Source organism: Zonotrichia albicollis, chromosome 38 (assembly GCF_047830755.1).
Source record: "Zonotrichia albicollis isolate bZonAlb1 chromosome 38, bZonAlb1.hap1, whole genome shotgun sequence".
Classification (NCBI taxonomy): Eukaryota; Metazoa; Chordata; class Aves; order Passeriformes; family Passerellidae; genus Zonotrichia; species Zonotrichia albicollis.
The window spans coordinates 254657-268348 of record NC_133856.1 but is presented as its reverse complement, the minus strand read 5'-3'; the positions used below and the strand labels follow the sequence as shown (position 1 = coordinate 268348).

The 13692-nt window shown below is 49.9% G+C and overlaps 1 protein-coding gene and 3 non-coding genes across 8 annotated transcripts; 1 reads left to right on the top strand and 3 right to left on the bottom strand.

The window, feature by feature from the left end:
* Positions 1-1779: 1779 nt before the first annotated feature.
* Positions 1780-8129, bottom strand: LOC141726732 (uncharacterized). 5 transcript variants are annotated; one of them, XM_074531747.1, is made up of 4 exons: positions 7986-8129; positions 2879-4749; positions 2209-2268; positions 1780-1900 (listed from the first exon to the last, which is right to left on the bottom strand). In XM_074531747.1, exon 2 carries the CDS (start codon positions 4739-4741, stop codon positions 3032-3034), a length of 1710 nt encoding a protein of 569 aa, XP_074387848.1. In that variant the 5' UTR covers positions 4742-4749; positions 7986-8129; the 3' UTR covers positions 1780-1900; positions 2209-2268; positions 2879-3031. The 5 variants fall into 5 exon arrangements, with proteins under 5 accessions (XP_074387848.1, XP_074387847.1, XP_074387849.1 ...); XM_074531746.1 differs by lacking the exon at positions 1780-1900 and having other exon boundaries at positions 2152-2268; XM_074531748.1 differs by lacking the exons at positions 1780-1900; positions 2209-2268 and having other exon boundaries at positions 2936-4464; positions 4498-4749.
* Positions 8130-10377: 2248 nt separating this feature from the next.
* Positions 10378-10459, bottom strand: TRNAS-GCU (transfer RNA serine (anticodon GCU)). Its single transcript has one exon. It is a non-coding gene; the product is annotated as a tRNA-Ser (tRNA).
* A 2269-nt stretch (positions 10460-12728) lies between these two features.
* On the top strand, positions 12729-12802 carry TRNAT-AGU (transfer RNA threonine (anticodon AGU)). Its single transcript has one exon. It is a non-coding gene; the product is annotated as a tRNA-Thr (tRNA).
* A 199-nt stretch (positions 12803-13001) lies between these two features.
* Positions 13002-13073, bottom strand: TRNAE-CUC (transfer RNA glutamic acid (anticodon CUC)). Its single transcript has one exon. It is a non-coding gene; the product is annotated as a tRNA-Glu (tRNA).
* Positions 13074-13692: the final 619 nt, after the last annotated feature.

Here is a 13692-nt window from a genome sequence, read left to right as displayed (position 1 = left end):
CCAGGTGTGCATTTTGGGAGGTTCTTGCTCTCCAGGTGTGAATTTGGGAGGTCTCCACCTGTCCAGGTGTGAATCTCAGGTGTTCCCAAACCCTCCAGGTGTGGATTTTGGGAATTCCAAACCCTCCCAGGTGTGACAGGTGTGAATCTCAGGTGTCCCCAATCCCTTCAGGTGTGAATTTTGGGAATCCCCAAACCCTCCAGGTGTGACAGGTGTGAATCTCAGGTGTTCCCAAACACCCCAGGTGTGGATTTTGGGAGGTTTTTGTTCTCCAGGTGTGAATTTTGGGAATCCCCAAACCCTCCAGGTGTGGCAGGTGTGAATCTCAGGTGTGCTCACCCCCTCCAGGTGTGAATTTTGGGAGGTTCTTGCTCTCCAGGTGTGAATCTGGGAGGTCTCCACCTGTCCAGGTGTGAATCTCAGGTGTCCCCAATCCCTTCAGGTGTGAATTTTGGGAATCCCAAACCCTCCACGTGTGACAGGTGTGAATCTCAGGTGCCCCCAAACACCCCAGGTGTGAATTTTGGGGTCCCCAAACCCTCCAGGTGTGACAGGTGTGAATTTTGGGGGGTCCAAACCCCTCCAGGTGTGGATTTTGGGAGGTTCTTGCTCTCCAGGTGTGAATTTTGGGAATCCCCAAACCCTCCAGGTGTGGCAGGTGTGAATCTCAGGTGTGCTCACCCCCTCCAGGTGTAAATTTTGGGAGGTTCTTGCTCTCCAGGTGTGACTTTTGGGAATCCCAACCCCCTCCAGGTGTGACAGGTGTGAATCTCAGGTGTTCCCAAACACCCAGGTGTGGATTTTGGGAGGTTCTTGCTCTCCAGGTGTGACTTTTGGGAATCCCAAATCCCCTCAGGTGTGACAGGTGTGACAGGTGTGAATCTCAGATGTTCCCAACCTTCCAGGTGTGAATTTTGGGAATCCCAAACCCCACAGGTGTCCCAGGTGTGAATTTTGGGAGGCCCAAACCCCCCCAGGTGTGAATTTTGTGGGTTCCCCCCCCCACACACACCTGTCTGCTGACTCCGCCCCCGCAGCTCCAGGTGAGACTCAGGTGAGACCGGCGATGACGTCATCAATGAACGATCCTTTAATGAACGATCCGGGTGTGCCCCGCCCACCCCCAGCGCTACAGAACCGCCCGGAAAGGGGCGACAGGTGAGCACAGGTGTGCCCAGGTGTGTCCCAGGTGTGTTCAGGTGTGGTCAAGGGTGTCCCAGGTATGCTCAAATGAGCTCAGGTGTGCCCCAGATAAGCTCAGGTGTGCCCCAGGTGTGCCCAGGTAAGCTCAGGTGTGCCCAGGTGAGCCCCAGGTGTGCCCAGGTGTGCCTGGGTGTGTTTAGGTGACTTCAGGTGTGCTCAAGTGTGTCCCAAATGTGCTCAGGTGTGCCCAGGTGAGCTCAGGTGTGCCCAGGTGAGCTGTCCCTGTCCCATTGTCCAAGAGGGAAAATCCAGGCCCTGGGAAGGCCCCGCCCCATCCAGGTGTGCTCATCCAGGTGTGCTTATCCAGGTGTGCCCCTGCTCCATCCTGAGGCTCAGGTGTCACTGTCCAGGTGTTGCAGAATTTGGTGTCCACACCTGGCTGGGGTGCCTTCACCTGAGGCTCAGGTGTTGCTGTCCAGGTGTTCCTGCCACACCTTTTTGGGGTCCACAGGAGATTTTTGGGGTCCACACCTGTCCAGGTGTGCAGATCTGGAGTCCCCTCACCTGTGGCTCAGGTGTTGCTGTCCAGGTGTTGCAGGTGCAGATTTTGGGGTCCACACCTGTCCAGGTGTGCAGGTCCAGGGTTCCCACACCTGGTCAGGTGTGGGGTTTCAGGTTCCACACCTGTGCTGGGATGGAGATTCAGGGTTCCCATACCTGGGGCTCAGGTGTTGCTGTCCAGGTGTTCCTGCCACACCTTTTTGGGGTCCAACTCAATGTCTGGGGTCCACACCTGTCCAGGTGTTCCTGCCACACCTTTTTGGGGTCCAAACTCAATGTTTGGGTCCACACCTGTCTGGGCTCACAGGTACCGAGTCCTCTCACCTGGGGCTTCATCCACGGGGCTCAGGTGCTCCAGGTGGATACACCACACCTGTCCAGGTGTTGCAGGTGAAGCTTTTGGGTTCTTCTGAGATTTTTGGGGTCCACACCTGTGCAGGTGTGCATTTCTGGGGTTTCCACACGTGGGGCTCAGGTGTCGCAGTCCAGGTGTTACCCCCACACCTTTTTGGGGTCCAAACTCAATGTTTGGGGTCCACACCTGTCCAGGTGTTCCTGCCACACCTTTTTGGGGTCCACAGGGGATTTTTGGGGTCCACACCTGTCCTGGGTCATAGATCTGGGGTTCCCATACCTGGGGCTCAGGTGTCGCTGTCCAGGTGTTACCTCCACACCTTTTTGGGGTCCAAACTCAATTTTTGGGTCCACACCTGTCCAGGCTCACAGGTACCGAGTCCTCTCACCTGGGGCTTCATCCACGGGGCTCAGGTGCTCCAGGTGAAGACACCACACCTGTCCAGGTGTGCAGTTCTGGGGTTTCCATACCTGGGGCTGAGGTGTCGCTGTCCAGGTGTTACCACCACAACTTTTTGGGGTCCAAACGCAATTTTTGGGGTCCACACCTGTCCTGGGTAACAGATCTGGGGTTCCCCTACCTGGGGCTCAGGTGTCGCTGTCCAGGTGTTACAGGTGAAGAATTTTTGGGTTCTTATGAGATTTTTTGGTTCACACCTGTCCGGGCTCACAGGTACCGAGTCCTTTCACCTGGGGCTTCATCCACGGGGCTCAGGTGACACCGCCACTCCTTTCCCAGGTGCTCACCTGTCCAGGTGTGCATTTTTGGGGTTCCCACACGTGGGGCTCAGGTGTTGCAGTCCAGGTGTTCCTGCCACACCTTTTTGGGGTCCAAACTCAATTTTTGGGTTCACACCTGTCTGGGCTCACAGAGACTGACTCCTTCCACCTGGGGCTTCATCCACGGGGCTCAGGTGCTCCAGCTGAAGACACCACACCTTCTCAGGGTGCTCACCTGTCCAGGTGACCCCTCTCAGGTGTCGCGGTGCACGCGCTGGTGCTGCAGCAGGTTGGAGGGGTGCGCGAAGCCCTTGGCGCACACGCCGCACTTGTAGGGCGTCTCGCCCGTGTGCACCTTCTCGTGCACGGCCAGGTAGGCCAGGTCCTTGAAGAACTTGTGGCAGTGGCGGCACTGGTGCGGCCGCGCCGCGCTGTGCACGCGGCGGTGCTGCAGCAGCAGCGAGGGCCGCGCGAAGGCCTTGCCGCACGCCTCGCACGCGTAGGGCCGCTCGCCCGTGTGCGCGCGCTGGTGCACGGCCAGGTAGGAGCTCTGCTTGAAGGCCTTGCCGCAGGTGCGGCAGGCGAAGGGGCGCTCGCCCGTGTGCACGCGCGCGTGCGAGGCCAGCGCGTTGCTCTGCTTGAAGGCCTTGCCGCAGAGCGCGCAGCGGAAGGGGCGGTCGCCGGTGTGCACGCGCTCGTGCACCTTGAGCGAGTGGCCGTAGGCGAAGCGCTTGCCGCAGACGCCGCAGGCGTGCGGTTTGTCGCGGCAGCCGCGGCGCCGGTGCAGCAGCAGCGCGTTGGCGGCCGGGAAGGCTTTGCCGCACTCGGCGCAGCGCAGCGGCGCCCCCTCGGAGGCGGCCAGGTGGGTGAGGGCGTGGCGCTGGCGCTCGTAGGGCGTCTTGAAGGCCTTGGCGCACCTGGCGCAGGTGAAGGGGCGGTGGCCGCTGTGCGTGCGGCGGTGCTCCTGCAGGTTGGAGGAGCGCTTGAAGCGCTTCCCGCAGAGGTCGCAGCGGTGCGGCCGCTCCTCGGTGTGCACCAGGGCGTGGCTCTTGAAGTCCGAGTGGCGCTTGAAGGTGGCGCGGCACAGGTGGCAGGTGAAGGGGCGCGCCTCGGTGTGCACCACCTGGTGGCTCAGCAGCTCCCAGGTGCGCTTGAAGCTCTTGTGGCAGGCGGGGCACTGGAAGGGTTTGTCGGCCACGATCACCTGGCGGATCTCCAGGTGGGCGGCGAGGTCCTGCTGGTCCTCGTCTTCCTCCTTACCTGCGGCGCCTTCCTCATCCTCATCCTCATCATCATCCCCGTTTTGGGGCGCACCTGAGCGCCCGCCCAGCACCAGCTTGGCCGTGGAGTAGACGCCGCGCTCGTCGATGAGCTGCACGAAGGCGGGCGTGGCGGCCTCACCTGCCTCAGGGGAGGGCGGGGCTCCGGGTGGGCGGGGCCAGGGGAGCTGCAGGTGGGAGGGGCCGGGCTCAGGCAGGGGTGGGCGTGGCCGCAGGTAAAGGCGGGGCCGGCGGGAGGAGGGGCGTGTCTGGAGGGAGGCACCCGGGTGGTGGTGGTGGCCTTCATCGTCATCGTCATCGTCACCTGGACCTTCATCGTCATCATCACCTGGATCCTCTTCACCTGGATCTTCATCATCACCTGGTTCATCATCACCTGGTTCATCATCACCTGGTTCTTCTTCACCTGGATCTTCCTCACCTGGATCTTCCTCCTCACCTGGATCTTCCTCCTCACCTGGTTCTTCCTCACCTGGTTCTTCTTCCTCACCTGGATCTTCACCTGCTCCTTCCTCACCTGGTCCTTCTTCCTCCTCATCTCGTCCTGCTTCTTCTTCCTCACCTGGTCCTTCTTCTTCCTCCTCACCTGGCTGCTCCTCCTCCTCCTCCTCCTCCTCCTCACCTGGTTCCTCCTCCTCACACAGGTGAGGGATCACCTGGGCAAAGGGGGAAGGGGCCTCCATGGTCGCACCTGGAAAAAGGGGGTGGGGACAGGTGAGGGACAGGTGAGGATTTGGGGATCCCTGGGAAACTCCTGGAGCTGAATTTGGGGATCCCCTCGGGAATTCCCAGGGATGGATTTTGGGAATTCTCTGGGATGGATTTGGGGATCCCCTCGGGAATTCCCAGGGATGGATTTTGGGGATCCCCCATGGGGTGGATTTGGGGATCCCTTGAGGTGAATTTGGGGATCCCCCTGGGAATCTCCTGAGTAAAATTTGGGGATCCCCCTCATGGATTTGGGGATCCTTTTGGGAATTCCCTGGGATGGATTTGGGGATCCCCTGAGTTGAATTTTGGGGATCTCTTTGGGAATTCCGAGCAGAATTTGGGGATCCCCCTCATGGATTTGGGGATCCCCTCAGGAATTCCCTTGGATGGATTTTGGGGATCCCCTGAGTTGAATTTTGGGGATCCTTTTGGGAATTCCTTTGGATGGATTTTGGGGATCCCCTTGGGAATTCCCTGAGTGAAATTTGGGGATCCCCCCTGGAATGGATTTTGGGGATCCCTTGAGTTGAATTTCGGGGATCCCTTTGGGAATTCCGAGCAGAATTTGGGGATCCCCCTCACGGATTTGGGGATCCCTTTGGGAATTCTCTGGATGGATTTTGGGGATCCCTTGAGTTGAATTTTGGGGATCCTTTTGGGAATTCCTTGGGATGGATTTTGGGGATCCCTTGAGGTGAATTTGGGGATCCCCTTGGGAATCTCCTGAATGAAATTTGGGGATCCCCCTCGTGGATTTGGGATCCCATTGGAAATTCCCTGGGATGGATTTTGGGGATCCCCTGAGTTGAATTTTGGGGATCCCCTCAGGAATTCCCTGAGGTGAATTTGGGGATCCATTGAGTTGAATTTTGGGGATCCTTTTGGGAATTCCGAGCAGAATTTGGGGATCCCCCTCACGGATTTGGGGATCCCTTTGGGAATTCCCAGGGATGGATTTTGGGGATCCCTTAAATTGAATTTTGGGATCCCTTTGGGAATTCCTTGGGATGGATTTTGGGGATCCCCTCAGGAATTCCCTGAGGTGAATTTGGGGATCCCTTTGAGAATTTTGAGGGGAATTCCAGAGAATTTGAGCGGTTCCGAAAATCCCAAAATAATCCTGGATCCCAAAATCCAGGATCCCAAAATAATCTGGGATTCCATAATTTGGGATCAGAATTCCGGGAATTTCAAAGTCATTGAAGAGACCCAAAATCCAGGATGGGAATTTTGGGAATTCCAAGGAGGTCCAAGAATCCCAAAATCCCAAAATGTGGGATCACGATTTTGGGGAATTCTGATGGATTCAAAGAGGCCCCAAAATCCCCAAATTCCCAATATTCCACAATCCTTAAATCTCAAAATCCCGAAAATCCCAAATCCCAAACCCCCAAAATTCCAAATCCTAAATCCCCAAAAATTCTAAAATCTCAAACCCCCAAAATCCCAAAATCCGGGATTGGAATTTTGATGTCACCACGAGGGTCCAAAATCCCAAAATTTGTGATGAGAATTCCTGGAATTCCAAAGTCATTGAAAAGGCCCCAAAACCCCAAAATCCAGGATTGGAATTTTGGGAATTCTGGTGCCACAGAGGCCCAAAAATCCCAAAATTTGGGATCAGAATTTTGGGAATTCTGATGGCTCCGAGCAGGCCCCCAAATCCCCAAATCCCCAAATCCCAAAACCTCCAAAATTCCCAAATCCCAAAAATCCCAAATCAAAAAACCCAAAATTTCAAAATTCCCAAATTCCCAAAACCTCAAAAATTCCCAAATCCCAAAAATCCCAAATCCCAAACCCCTAAAATCCCAAATCAAAAACCCCAAAATCTCAAAATTCCCAAATCCCCAAAATCCCCAAATCCCCAAAATCCCCAAATCCCGAAATCCGGGATCAGAACTTCGGGAATTTTGACGCCACCACCAGGCTCCAAAATCCCAAAATTTGGGATCGGAATTCCGGGAATTCCAAAGTCATTGAAAAGGCCCCAAAACCCCAAAATCTGGGAGTGGAATTTTGGGAATTCCGTCGTCATGGAGGCCCAAAAAATCCCAAAATTTGGGATCAGAATTTTGGGAATTCTGATGGTTTTGAGGAGGCCCCAAAATCCCCAAAGCCCGAAACCCCAAAATCCCAAATCCCCAAAAATTCCCAAATTCCCAGAAATCCCCAAATCCCAAAATCCCAAATCAAAAAACCCCAAATCCCAAAATCTGGGATGGGAATTTGGGGAATTCTGATAGCTCTGAGGAGGCCCCAAAATCCCAAAATTCCAAAATCCCCAAAATCCTCAAATCCCAAAATCCCCAAAATTCCAAAATCCCCAAAATCCTAAATCCCAAAATCCTCAAATCCCAAAACTGCGAAACCCCAAAGCCCCAAAATCCAGGATCGGAATTCCAGGAATTTTGATGCCAACAAAGAGGCCCCAAAAATTTGGGATTTGGGAATTCCCTGGGCTGGAATTTGGGATCGGATTTGGGAATTTGGGATCCCTTGAGATGGGATTTGGGACTTGGGATCCCCTAAGGGGGAATTTGGGGATTTGGGATCCTCTCAGGGATCTCAGAATTTGGGATTTTGGAATTTCCTGGGATGGGATTTGGGATTTGGGATCCCCTGAGGTGGAAAATTTGGGATTTGGGATCCTCCAAGGTGGAATTTGGGATTTGGGAATTCCCTGGGCTGGAATTTGGGATCAGATTTGGGAATTTGGGATCAGATTTGGGAATCTGGGATCCCTCAGGATGGATTCGGGATCCTCTCGGGGATCTCCGGGATTGGGATTTGGGATCTCCAAAAAAATTCGGGATTTGGGATTCGGGATCCACTTGGGAACGGCCCCAGTCCCTCCCAGTCCATCCCAGTTTGTCCCAGTTTATCCCAATCCATCCCAATCCCATCCCACTCCATCCCAGTCCATCCCAGTCCGTCCCAGTTTATCCCAGTTTGTCCCAATCCCATCCCAGCCCATCCCAGTTTATCCCAATCCCATCCCAGTTTATCCCAGTTCCCTCCCAGTCCATCCCAGTTTATCCCAGTCCATCCCAGTTTACCCCAATCCCATCCCAGTTTATCCCAGTCCATCCCAGTTCCCTCCCAGTTTATCCCAATCCCATCCCAGTCCATCCCAGTCCATCCCAGTCCCTCCCAGTTTATCCCAGTTTATCCCAGTCCATCCCAGTTTATCCCAATTCCCTCCCAGTTTCTCACCGGGCGCCGCCGCCGCCCCCGGAGCCACTTCCGGTCGCGTTCGCGCGCGATGACGTCACCGCCGGAATGGGCGGGGCCTGAGCGGGAACTGGGAGGGGATTGGGGGAGAATGAAAAGGGAATTTTGGGGATAAACGGAGCCCAAAATCGGGGGGTTCCCGCCAAAAATCGGGGGTTCCCGCCAAAAATCGGGGGGTTCCCGCCAAAATTTGGGATGGAACCCCCCAAAATTGGGGATTTAACACCAAAATCGGGAATTTAAAACCCCAAAATTCCGGGATGTGAAATCTCGAAACTTCGGAATTGAAGCCCAAAATCGGGGATTTAACTCCAAATTCGGGGACTGAACCCCAAAAATTTTGAATTTCACTCCAAAAATCGGGGATTGAACCCCTCCCCCCCAAAAAAAGGGATTTGAAAGCCCAAAATTGGGAAATTTCACCCCAAAAATCGAGGATTTAACCCCAAAATCGGGGATTTCACCCCCAAAATCGGGGAATGAACCCCAAAAATTTGAAATTTCCTGCCAAAAATTCGGGGATTTCGCCCCAAAAATCGGGGATTGAAGCCAAAAACAATCGGGGAGTTCACCTAAAAAATTTGGGAAAAATTCGGGGATTGAACCCCAGAAATCGGGAATTTAACCCCAAAACTGGGAATTTCCGGCCAAAAATCGGGGATTTAACCCCAAAAGTTGAGGAATTTCACCAGAAAAATTGGGAATTGAAGCCAAAAAATTGGGGATTTAGCCCCAAAAATCTGAGATTTCCCCCCAAAAATCGAAGATTTAACCCCAAAATTCTGGAATTAACCCCAAGAATTGGGGATTTCACCCGTAAAATCGGGAATTTGTCCAGAAAAATGGGGGATTTCACCCCCAAAAAATCAGGGCATTGAACCCCAAAAAATCGAGGATTTCACCCCCAAAATTCTGGAATTTCACCCCCAAACCCGGAGATTTAGTTGCAAAAATTCGGGGATTTCACCCCAAAAATCCCGGTTTCGAAACCCCAAAAATCAGGGATATAACCCCCAAAAATCAGGGATTTAGGCCCCCCAAAAACGGGATTTAAAACCCCAAAAATCGGGGATTGAACTCCAAAATCGGGGATTTCCTGCCAAACCTGGGGATTCAATCCCAAAAACTGGGAATTTCCCACAAAAATCGGAATTCCCACCAAAAATCGGGGATTTCACCCCAAAAATCGGGAATTAATCCCCAAATGGGAGATTTCCCTCCAAAAATCTGCGATTCAAGCCCAAAAATCAGGGATTTGCCCCCCAAAATAGGGGATTAACCCCAAAATCGGCATTGAACCAAAAAAAAATATCTGGGATTCACCCCAAAATTGGGGATTTTAACCCAAAAATCAAGAATTTTCTCCTCCCAAAAACCGGAGATTAAAGGTCAAAAAAATTGGGGATTTAACCCCAAAAATTGAGGATTGAAGGCCAAAAATTGGAGATTTCACCCCAAAAATTGGGATCTCCTCCCCAAAATTGGGGATTTAACACCAAAATCGGAGATTCCCGCAAAAAATCGGGGATTCCTTCCCAATATTCGGGGATTTCAGCCCAAAACCGCATTTTCCCAACAGGGTGGGATTGCAGGATTTGGGGTCACCCCAAAAAAAGCGAATTTTAAGGAGAAAGGAATCCCAAAATCGAGGAGTTCCACCCCAAAAAGCATCTCATGACATGGATGGGATTGGGAAATTTGGGATTTAACCCCAAAAAAGAAAATTTCGGGTTTTTCACCCCAAAATTTTGATCCCGATGAGGGTAGGATTGGAGGTTTTGGGATCACTTCAAAAAAAAGGGAATTTTCAGGAGAGAGGGAGCCAAAAATTGGCGATTTCCCTCAAAACCCGAGGATTTAACCCCAAAAATCCATGATTTGAAACCTCATAATCAAGAATTTCAAAAATCGAGGATTTTCCCCCAAAAATCGGGGATTTTCCACCAAAAATTGAGAATTCCCCTCAAAAAATGGGAAATTTTCCCCCAAAAATTGGGGATTAAACGCCGAAAATCGGGGATTGAAGCCCCAAAAATTGGGGATTTCAAACCCCAAAATCGAGGATTTAAACCCCCCAAATCGGGGATTTTTCTCAAAGAAAACAGTTCCAGATCAGGGTGGGATTGGGGAAATTGGGATCACCCCATAAAAATTGGAATTTCGGTTTTTTAACCCAAATTTTGTGTCCTGACGAGGGTGGGATTCGAACCCAGGAATGAAGAGAAAAATGGATCATCAAAAAAGGGAATTTTCAAGTGAGAGAGATCCCAAAATTGAGGTGTTTCCCCCAAAAACGATCTCCGGAGATTGGAGAATTTGGGATTGAAACCCTAAAAAAGCGAATTTGGAGTTTTTCACCCCAAAATGCGACTTCCGACGAGGGTGGGATTCGAACCCACGCGTGCAGAGCACAATGGATTAGCAGTCCATCGCCTTAACCACTCGGCCACCTCGTCCGCGGCTGCGCGCCCGCGCCCAGCGCCCATAGGCTGCGCTAAGGGGGCGTGATCAGCACTGGAGGCGTGGTTAGGGGCGGGGATTTGGCGTGGCTTCAGCTCCGTAAATCACGGGTTCGAATCCCGCCCCGCCAAACACGGGAAAATCTCAATTTTCTCTTGTTTTACCCTAATTTTTTCCCATTTCCCCCCAAATTTCTCCTTGTTGTTTCCTAGTTATCCCAAATTTTATTCTTCTTTATTCTTCTCTTCATTCTTTTTTTTCCCGAAATGAGAAATGAGAAATGAAATTAAAAAAAGAAAAATTAAATTTAAAATAAGGGGAAAGTGAAACAAAAAAATAGAAAAGTTAGATTATAAAAAGAAAACTTAAATTAAAAAGGGAAAATTGAATAAAAAAGGAAATTAAATAAAAAAGGGACAATTAAAATTTAAGAAAGGAAAAATCAAATTAGAAAAGGAAAAAATAAAAAAGGAAATATTAACTAAAAAAAGGAAAAAATAAATTTTATAAAGGGGGAATTTAAAAAAAGGGGAAATTTTAAAAAGTGAACAAAAAACCGTAAAAATTACATGAGAAATTAAAAATAAACTCCTCAATAAAATTGGTGGGGAAAGCGCGGGACCGAAGCTGCGCCAGCAGCGGAGAAACCGCGAGATTTCCTATCCAGTGACGTCATCGGCAGTTAGGTTTATTACGGTTCATCCGTAACCAAGGCTGCAGCAGCAGAGTGGCGCAGCGGGAGCGTGCTGGGCCCATAACCCAGAGGTCGATGGATTGAAACCATCCTCTGCTAGCTTCCATTTTTTCCCACACTTCAAATTTTCCAATTTTTCTTAATTTTTCTCTTTATTTTCCCTTTTCCCCTCATTTTCCACTCAATTTTCCACATTAATTTCAATTTTTTCCCTCAAATTTTGCCCTCTTTCCCCCTCATTACCTCATCAATTTTTCCCCTCATTTCCCCCTCAATTTTTCCATTTATTTTCTCGTTTTTTCCCATCATTTCCCACTCAATTTCCCAATTTAATTTCAAATTTTTCCCTCATTTTCCCAATTTTTCCCTCATTTTCTCCTCAATTTTCCTATTTTCCACTTCATTTTCTCCTTACTTTTCCCTTTTTTCCGTAATTTTCCTGGTTTTACTTCAATTTTCCCTCATTTTTTCGTCAATTTTCCACATTTTTCCTTCATTTTTCCCTCATTTTCCCCTCTATATTTCTTTTTTTTTTCCCTTTTCCCCTCATTTTCCACTCAATTTTCCAATTTCATTTCAAATTTTCCCTCTTTTTTCCCATTTCTTCCTCATTTTCTCATTAATTTTCCCCTTTCCCCTCATTTTCGTTTCCCCCCTCATTTTTCCTGATTTATTCCTCAAATTTTGCATTTCTTCTGCATTTTACCCAAATTTTTCCCATTTTCCCATCAACTTTTCCATGAAATTTCAAAATTTTCCCTAATTTTCTCAATTTTTCCTTCAATTTCCCCTTTTTTTCCAAATAATTTCTCGGTTTTTTCATCAATTTTCCCATTTCATCCTCAATTTGAGGTGAAATTTGGAGATTTTTGGGGTGAAAATCGAGGATTTGGACTGAAATTTGGACCTTTTGGGGTGGAATTTGGGGAATTTGGGCACAATTTGAGGATTTTAGGGCGAAAATTAAGTTTTGGGGTGAAATTTGACGATTTTGAGAGAAATTTGACAATTTTGGAGCAAAAGTTGAGGATTTGGGGTGGAATTTGGTCAATTTTGTGTTTCTTCAATTTGGGGCGTGGGGTGGAAAATTGGAGAAATTTGAATTTTTGAGATTTTTCCCTTTTTAGGGGGAAGGAAATTTGGGAATTTTGGGGTTTTGCCCTTTTGGGGGAGGGAAATTTGGGATTTTTTTAGGGAAAGAAATTTGGAATTTTGGCTCTTTTTCCTTTTTTGGGGGAAGGAAAATTTGGGATTTGTGGGGAGGAAAATTTGGGATTTTGGGGCTTTTCTCTTTTTGCGAGAAGGGAAATTTGGGATTTTGGGGTTTTTCCTTTTTCCTGGAGGAGAAATTTGGGATTTTTTTTGTTTTTTTCCTTTTCAGGGAAGAAGAAATTTAAAATTTTGGGGTTTTTTTCCTTTTTAGGGAAAGAAAAATTCGGGATTTTGGGGGGTTTTCCTTTTGGGGGAGGAAAATTTGGGATTTTGGGGCAGGAAAATTTGGGAATTTTGAGGTTTTCCTTTTTTTTTTGGAATTTTGGGTTTTTGGATTTAGGGCGGCGAAGGGAGCGCGCGGCGCCGTGGCTTAGTTGGTTAAAGCGCCTGTCTAGTAAACAGGAGATCCTGGGTTCGAATCCCAGCGGTGCCTCCGCTCTGTCGCGACCATATCGCGACAGAACCGTCGGTATTTTATGCATTACGTCATAGTTCTTCTTCCTGATTTAATGAATTGTTTTTTGACTAAACGAAAAATAAGGGGGTGAAGAAAAAACAGGATTCTACGAGCGGAAGCGGAAATAAGTTGGGAAAAAAATTAAAATAAATAAAATGTAAAAATCCTACATTTCTTCCCTGACCGGGAATCGAACCCGGGCCGCGGCGGTGAGAGCGCCGAATCCTAACCACTAGACCACCAGGGAAGGCTGACGACCGCTGAGCGCGAGCGCCACCAGAGCCATCGTAGTAAAAGCTGATTGGCTAAACCCCTCCCTCATGCCTGTCAATCAATTAGCGAAGCCAATCAGAGCGCGGTGTCCGGGTGATCACGCCCTCTGCCTCAGATTTCCCGCCTCTCGCTTCGGGCGCTGAGGGGAGGAAATTTGGGGATTTTTGGGTTGAAATTCGGGAATTTTGGGGGAAAATTGGGGGATTTTGGGGTGTGATTCGGGAATTTGGGGGCGAAATGCGGAGATTTTGGGGGAAAATTCGGGGATTTTGCGCAGAAGCAGCATGATGTGCGCTGATTGGCTGGGATGGTATGGAGAAAGTGTCAATCAAAGTGTAGAGCCAATCACAGCGCGGATCAGGGGTGGTCACTCCTCGCCTCAGGTTTCCCGCCTCCCCGTGTGGGAGAGAATTTCGGGCATTTTGGGGTGGAATACGGAAATTTTGGTTAAAAAACCAGGTATTAAGGGGTGGAATTCGGGAATCTGTGAGTGAAATGAGGAGATTTTGGGGTAAAATTCGGGAATTTCGTACGGAAATTCGGCGATTTTGAGCTGCGCGGCACGGACACCCTTGAAACCACGCGGCGCGCTG